The 8,324-nt window shown below is 36.5% G+C and overlaps 1 protein-coding gene across 2 annotated transcripts in view; it reads right to left on the minus strand.

The window, feature by feature from the left end:
* LOC105266287 (E3 ubiquitin-protein ligase AMFR) overlaps positions 1-7,647 on the minus strand; it is an 18,531-nt gene extending 10,884 nt beyond the window's left edge. The window contains exons 1-4 of one of the 2 annotated variants that reach the window (XM_011304300.1): positions 7,347-7,647; positions 4,096-4,402; positions 2,600-2,857; positions 1,175-1,330 (exon numbers count right to left, since the gene is read on the minus strand). In XM_011304300.1, the coding sequence (XP_011302602.1) occupies positions 1,175-1,330; positions 2,600-2,857; positions 4,096-4,353 (672 nt within the window). In that variant the 5' untranslated portion in view covers positions 4,354-4,402; positions 7,347-7,647. Of the gene's footprint in view, positions 1-1,174; positions 1,331-2,599; positions 2,858-4,095; positions 4,403-4,473; positions 4,704-7,346 lie in introns of those variants that run through there. The other variant, XM_011304301.1, reaches the window with a different exon arrangement.
* Positions 7,648-8,324: the final 677 nt, after the last annotated feature.

Below are 8,324 nucleotides of genomic sequence, written 5' to 3' on the forward strand. Positions count from 1 at the left end.
ATTTTTTTTTTTTCTTGAACTTCGATTCTGCACGATTTTGCCCCCCTGCTTCAGGGCTAAAGTAAGAGGGTACAAAAAAAAGTGCACAGGGTACATTCAAGTACTCAATGAGTAGAATCCAAACCAACAAAAAAAAGTTAGATTTTTCAAACTTCGATGCCAACTTCACATAGCTAATAAATTTCGCAGGATTGACTCACGACTTTTACGACAATAAGTGATCACCGGATGATGAGGCACGAAGACTGAACTCTTCTATTCGATTAAAAAAGTATAAAGTAATTGATCATACGATCGGAGAGTCTATATCGAGGTGTATGTACTTATGAGCAATTCATTATCCGGGGTTAATCACTCATCAATCATTCGTGAGGAGTTAAATTGTCGTTCGATCGTTTCCGGGAAAGATACCGAAGGAAGTTATAATTTGTGAATTGGTGTATGTGTCAATTAAAGAATTAATAGTTGATTATATACTAATTTATGACAATTCATTTCGCTATTCGTGGAGAGTTGTGGCACAAGGAAGAATTATAATGCATGAAGAATTCATAAATTTACAATTCATCCCGGTATATGCAATTCTTACTGTTACCAACGTCTCAATTTTAATCAAATGAGGAAGCCTCACCGTTATGCAAACTTGTTTCGAGGTGCTATCCTCTTGAGACTGGTCAGCTACCTCGTCTTGGAAATAGTGCATTGGAGTTCACGAAATATCTCTCAAGCAATTCGATCGATCGATCAGCAATTGATGGGTCTCATTGAATAAAATATCCAGAACGTAACCAGGAAGTTGACACTTATTGTTTACAATGCCAAATGAAAATAAGGGGGAAAGCCGCGCGCAGCGTACGCTCTTTTTGTCGCAACAATATCCGCGATAAAACACGAGTTTTCGATTTTATCTTGAGGGAAATACGCACTCGTGGAAATCGCACTTGAAAAAAATTTATAATGATAATTCAGCGAAATTTGAAAATTCCTTGCTATTTTCTATTGGGGCCTAAAATTTTTTTACGACGTCTTTTCCATGCGCCGTTTTTTTCCCTGAATTTTTCCGTCGGAATTTTTTTTACGGCGATTTTTGTCGCGGGTTTTTTAGACATGGATCCAAAAGTCGATGGGATATCCGAGATTATTGAAAAATATATATTGCATAAAGTGAACTCACCTCGGCCGCCATAAACGCATAAGTGTTGAAGGACACGAAAAAAAAGGCTGCAGCAGTCGATAGTAGAAACATGAACAAGGACAGCCCCAGGATTGCGCCGAGTAAACCCAACAGACGTGCATGACTCCAACCTGGTGTCGTCGGTGAAAATGATAGCTGCAACAAATGCAAAAAAAAAAAGTCATAATTCAATCAATTCATTTGAAAAATTACCCTCATTATAGAAGCTATTATACAACGCGACTTGCGTGGATAACTGGTTTATAATTATCACGAAATATCGAGTATCACAAAACAAGTTTATTCGCCTCAAGTTATTTTCTGATTTGGCGTTAAATTAAACGAGTAAAAAGCCAATGTCAATATTTCAATGCCATGTTGCGTAAATTTACAACAGGCAGAGGAATGGAAATTATCGTTGATTAAGTGGATTTTTTTCTCACGTGCCATTCGGTTTTCATGGGTAGATGAAAAATACGTCACTTTTATAAAAAGCCCCATCTCGTCGCCAGTAACCTGGTTACTTTATTGGATTTCTCTAACAGGATTTAACGAGTGTCAAATTCATTGCGCAAGAGGGAAGTGTGCGGAATGGCAAAATTATAAACGCGTTCTGTGGAAAATGTTCAATCACCGAAATCAATGGGTGATTGATTCCATTTCTATAGAACAATATTTTAAAAATACTTCACGTCGTGATTTTTGGGCGATGGGTCAATACAATATTTAAGAGTCCTGAATGTATCAAATTATATAAATTTTATGGCTGCGATTTATTTATATCTTCAATTTTGATACCGGAGAAAATTTAATCGCCAATATGAAGAAGTTTCTCGATGAGAACTCTACAGTCAACCCAATTCAGCGTGTATTGTTCTCAGCTGAGTCGGGAATTTTCTCTTTCTTAAAGGTGACGGAGTGAGTTTGTGATTAAGTGAGGAAAAAGCTGTAGATAAGTGGCAGTCCTTGAGTCACCTAAGGAAATTGGAACGCGGACAATGTTTCCAGAATGGCCTCTGAGGAGCTCCGCAGCTCATCCTTTCCCCCCCGGTTTCTCACCGTGAAAATCGAAATATACACCCGAGAGAACAAGGCTCAAAGATCAAAGGATCTATTCCAGATTTAAATTTCAAACGATTTACGAACTTGAGAGGCTTTGAAGACAAGTATGAATGAATTATGAGAATAAATATAGTTAATCGAATCATTCCGTCATATCGACATTGGCTCGTGCGTATATCGAGGATTTGAATAATATTTGAAATGGCATTGGAATTGAAAGTTTTTTTTGTTTTTTAATTTTGAGACAATTCGTTTATTCAATTTGTTGAAATAATCAAAAGTGAAAGGCCATTTTGAATTGATCCACAAGGACAGACGGTAATTGTCCAGATAAAACAATAAATTCAGTGTTATATTACTTACATATACGAATCGATCCTTCGACAATTGACTCAAGAGCCCGAGAAAGCCAAGTGCAGTGAACCAGGCCCACCACAACACCACCTCATCCGCATACTGTACATTGAGAACACCGAAGACAAATATGAATTTATAGAAAATGAAATTGCCAAATTTATCCTTCAGGTGTTGTCTTTCGGAGGCTCGGAGTTCACCGAACACTAGCTTCTGAATGGTCTTTCCCAGAAGAATCAGAGCGCAGTACGCCATATTCATCAGCGGCTGCAACAGCGAAAAATAATACATCGATTTAATTATTTATTTCCAATGGGGTCAAGGAATCATGGAAAAATAATAAAAAAAAAACTTCATCATTACTACTGCGATCCAATCACTCCGTCCAATAGATCCATTTATAAATTTTATCTAGTATTTTCGTGATTGCGTGAGTCAGTACCAGAGTATCCAAACTCAATTTTTAAAAACTGCCACATTTTTATTTTCCGTACAAAATCTCCGTTTTCCGCCATTTAATGGACCGCGTTTTTGAGAATTTAATTGGCGGACGACTGAGGGCCGTTTATCTCTATGCTAATGAAATAATATTGAACAATTGCTCATTGCGCTTTCTATCGTTGTGCCGTTGTTTACAAGTTAGATTATCTGCCGGAATGCTGGAAATATGAAGGTTCGCGTGCATTCCTCGTCTATATTGCAGTATACTAGTCGAATAGTCATGGCACGTTTTTTTATAAAAAATGATAACGATGGATGATAATGACAATCAACGAATTTCAATTGAATTAATATGGATCGTTATTTTCACTTCGTCAGATGCAATTCTGACCTTTAACTAGAGCAGAAATAAATGAAAGTGATATCTTCCCATCATTAAAAAAAGGTAAACGACGGAAGCAGTAAATTAACGATCACGTAATAAAATGAAATGCAATATTTAATGCTGAATGATCCTTCCATAATTGCTCGGCTTGTGGATATTCAAGGATTTTTTTAATTTCCTTCTAAACGAGGAAGTGCGACATTTCCATGTGAAAGTTAAACTGAGTAATAGTGGCCGTAATAATTGCCCAGCTACTCGGTTGAAAACAGAAAATATTCAGAAGAAAAAGGCAGACGTGTACAAACGATTGTGTCGTGATAGATAATCGGAGAATATGATAACGGCAATAGTTCCGAGGGAAATACATTTCCGTATTTTTTAGATGCTTGCATGGAATTAATGTGTGAGTCAAAGGCAAGAACTGACCAAAGACATTAATGGAAAAGCCTTCATGCACATTTTTCCGCATTTTTGAATATGTAATATATTTCCACGAGTCACAGAAGAATAAATATGATTTTGAGGAAATCAATAAAAACCGCGTACTTTCAATGCAAATCCGCGCATGACGTACCACAAGTAATAGTCAGAGCAAATAAAAATGAATTTAAAAGAGAATCACTCTGTGGTATGCTCTCCCTCTCTGAACCCATGTAATTTGTCAGAAATGCCAACTCACCCAAAAGCAAATGGGCTCCTGAATCATGCAGGCGAGTAGTTCTTTTAAATGAAGTCCCGGCGATCTCGAATCAGTGGGATTGATGCTATCCGTTGAATTCTCATCCCTCACAACAATACTCGTATGATTTGTCCTCCATGCTGGGTCTTTCACAATCTGTGCTGCATAGTAAACCGAACACGAGAGTATTGCAATGCTGAGTGTTGTGTAAATTCGAAAATTGGGTACTGGCAGACGCGCCAGGAACAAGGCAGGCATTGTTCGCTCCAATGTTGTTTGTATTTTATGAAATTCTCAAAATGTTTATCTGCAACAGAAAATAAATAATTTCATAGTCAATAAACGATACGTCGTCAATTTTTTAATCAACCTACATACAATTTGAATAAAAAATATTTGCGCTCGTGCAATGGTCGTGGACAGTATTGCGATAGATCGTGATAGCACTTTAAAAATTCAAGAACCAACTCAGTTGCGGTTACACTATAGAGTCAAATAGCCACGTAAGAGTGAAACATCATTTTCTATATTGTAAAAGGTTATTTTCTGACACAGTTCTCCGGGGTAATTGGTATATGAGCATTGCCTACCACGACGTAGTATTGAAAAGCCAATCGAGGCGACTAAATGACAGACAGTCAAATCCGTGGAATAATACTTTTTGATAACAGATAAAAGCATTCCATGTGCAAATTAATAACTTGACAGCCAACATTGTGAGTCGATAATTTCACGTGGGAAAAATAACGATAAAGGGACAATGACCTTTCCGATTACTTCAGGCATTAGCCACGAGGAAGCAGACAATTAGAGTCTCAATCAGACTGCGTCTGATCGAGTCTGTACTGGTTTTTCTTCAACCAAGACCGAACAACATGGATGTTACCATTATAGTTTTTTTATACACTGAAAGCTGATTAGAAATAGCTGGTTATGAATTAATCATCGATATATCAAGTGAATGGCCTTCCCCGTTTACTTCTCTTTTTTTTTTATCTCAAAAAACCTCTGGAAGATTTTCGCTTTCACCAAATCTGAGATTTCCATGATTCACGTGTTTCGGTGTTTGTGCACACACAATCACGTACTCACGGATTCTACCGTGTAATAAACCACTTAAATAAAATCATCCGCACGATTGTGAGTTGGTAATCGATTCGAATGAATTCATCAGTGACTAATCCACGTGGTGAGTAATCAAACGTAATGATGTGGGGTCAGTTTACTAACATTGATTAACGGTGAGACCGAGAGGGATCTGCAGGATAAGTGGCACAACGTAGAATACCTTCCTTTGGAATATTAATAATTTTGTTCGATTTTTTAAAATAAATGTCAACTCTCATGAACAATTTCATATTAAATTCAATTGAACGGGGCTTTGTAATCGAGCTCCAGTGGAATATTTATAAATTTAAACGACAGAACAAAATTTTATCTCTCTCTTCTACGTTGGAATAACAATTACGTAATACATATTTATAAAAATTCCTCGCGGATTCAGAAATATTTATATAAAACTAACGTATTTTTTAGATTGACATGTTACCCTTTATTTATTAGATAATAAATAAAATCCCGGAATAATGGAAATTCAGGTGCAATCGTTGGAGGGAATTAAAAAAAATGTTCAATACTGTAATTGCTAGGAAACTTCGTATTTTATGGATTCGGATGGCGTGTCCTTTAACCCTTTCATATGCGACACCGAAATGGATCGATATTGAAACGTTTGAGCTCTAGTCTTTGGGTCGATCTTCTACGCTTGTTGGATTAGTCTAAAGCAACTTGTACGAGCAGTGAGTAGATACACGTGGCGTTATACTAACACCATAAAATATTGTTACAACTGCGTTATAACTATTCTGCTGGAGGCTATTGTTGCAGGATACTGGATAATAAATGGGCAGTGTTGAAAGTGTTAATTAGTTTGACTTCCTTGTTCGTCGAGTTATTCGATTTAAAATCGATGGATTGCTTTCTAAAAATAGTACTGATAAAATATTTTAAATCTTCAGACATTCCAATATACCGTAATTATAAAATTCAGTAATGCACACGTCCGTGAAATAAATGTAGCAGTTGAAGCAGTTGGAGCAATAAAAATCTGGAATGTCATATTTTAGTCTGTTATTAAACAATATTTCAGATAAACTGAACATTTCCGGTAAACCTGACACGTTCACGGTCTTACTAATTTTTTTAAATAAAAGTTTCCTTTACATGGGTTTTTTATATTCATTGAGTTATTCAAATTAAAAAATTATTGTTATCCTCGAGAGTCAATCATTTACTCTTCATGACACTTGACTTATTTATCGCGATGAACCGTTATTTTCACTCTGGAATTGATGACTCATTTTCTGTTAGACAAATCGAAAACTTTGCGCTCCACGAAATCGTAGATTAAATAATATAATATAATGGTTTTATGTATAAATTCATAGATTGATTCCCATTTGAGGTTGAACTGATTATTTTTATCCGAACCTTGAGGTGAATCAACCTTTCACAATTTCAACTCTTTGATTTTATTCCTTAAGTGTCTTACGCATTAAATGAATCATTCCTGTCTCATCCGAACCGCAATGACGAGACACAAGAACAAACATCGGCAAAAAAAAAAGGAGCCTCTTAAAATCAGGTGTCTGAACATCTGGCAGTGGCAGCCGAGTCAACCGTAAAAAATCCAGACGTCCCGAATAACAACAAATATTTACCCTCCATCAGAAATAAGAAATACAGACCAAAAGTCACGAGTCTCTTCAGACTATTTGACACAAATAAAAAAATTCCAATTGCAACTCAACTGTCAACGCCCACTGTTCAATCTAGAAATACATAGCTCAATCCTATTCAAAGGACTGACACCATGAAGAAAAATTTAAAAAAACTCGAGACAATCACCACTGAAAAATGAGAAAAGATGTTACAATGCAGCTGATCCGACATTCCCCTAAAACCCTGAACAATATTTTTTATCAACGATCATGAGAATAGAATAAAAACAAATGATGCAACATTCCGAGGCCAAAGACGCGGTCTGCCAAATAATTTTTCGTCGTCGGATGATTTTATTTATAAGCACCTTGATCATGCGTCTCACGTATTCATTGGAAAATTACAATTCTCATTTGCCCGAGACAAGCCAAACCAACCCTGTCAAAAGTCTCATACACAAAAATTTCATCCCCAATTATCAATCTACCCTATAATAATATGGCAAAGTCCATGTGGATTACTCCACTCACCGATAAACTCTCACGTTGCGACATTCCACACTCCCGTAATTTTTTATTCACAAATTTGATAAATGACTGACCAATTGATACGTGACACCGGTAATCGACACTGATGTGATTTCACTCGTTACACCAACTATTGTTCCCTTTTCATTTGAGAGGATTAACTTCGCGAGAAGCCGACACAGCACTCAACATACAACCGTATCGTCCCTCAATCTACCACTGCGTGTCATGGTTAAAATTTCAGTGAGAAACGCAGAAAGACCAGGAGGGGAGAATCGAGAAATTGACAAGGAACACAATCCAACAAAGTCTCAACTGATAATGTCGGATTTTATAGCGAATTGGAATTTTGATGGAGCGACAGTAGAATTGTCGCGATAATCGCGACATCTACTCAATCCACGAACATCCTGGCTCCACCTGTCATGATCAGCTGATATTCCTCCAAGTACCCGCCACCGGATAGCTCTAACGATAACAGTGAAAATTTTGAATTTCCCCCCGTACCTGCGCACAATCCGCGAGTCATGCGATACCTTATCACTTAAAAATCGTATTTTTTTCAAATTTAAGATATTCATGCTTTTTCATATTTCCCATATTTCATATTGTGAATATCGGCAAGTGTTGGTCTGCGTTGGAAAGAATAAATTATTTACTGGGAAAAGTTATTTATTGCCTCAAGGCAGTCTTCCCCGTGTTTTATAATTGATTTTTTACTCATTTTAAAAATACGATATTTGCATACAGAAATGATTAACTCGACGTGAAATACAACGATGTAAATAATGTAATGTAATGAGAGATAAATGAGGATTTTTTCCGATAAATTTCAATTGAGGATCAATTTTTTATCGTACCTATTGGAGATTTGAATGATTATTTTAGTTTCTGTGATGAAAAGTGGAATTATGAAACGAGTCGACGCAATTATCTAGAAAGCATCCGGTGAACTTGAAATAGTGAAAATCCCGTCTCTTC

This window comes from Fopius arisanus, unplaced genomic scaffold (genome assembly GCF_000806365.1).
Source record: "Fopius arisanus strain USDA-PBARC FA_bdor unplaced genomic scaffold, ASM80636v1 scaffold00037, whole genome shotgun sequence".
Taxonomy (NCBI): domain Eukaryota; kingdom Metazoa; phylum Arthropoda; class Insecta; order Hymenoptera; family Braconidae; genus Fopius; species Fopius arisanus.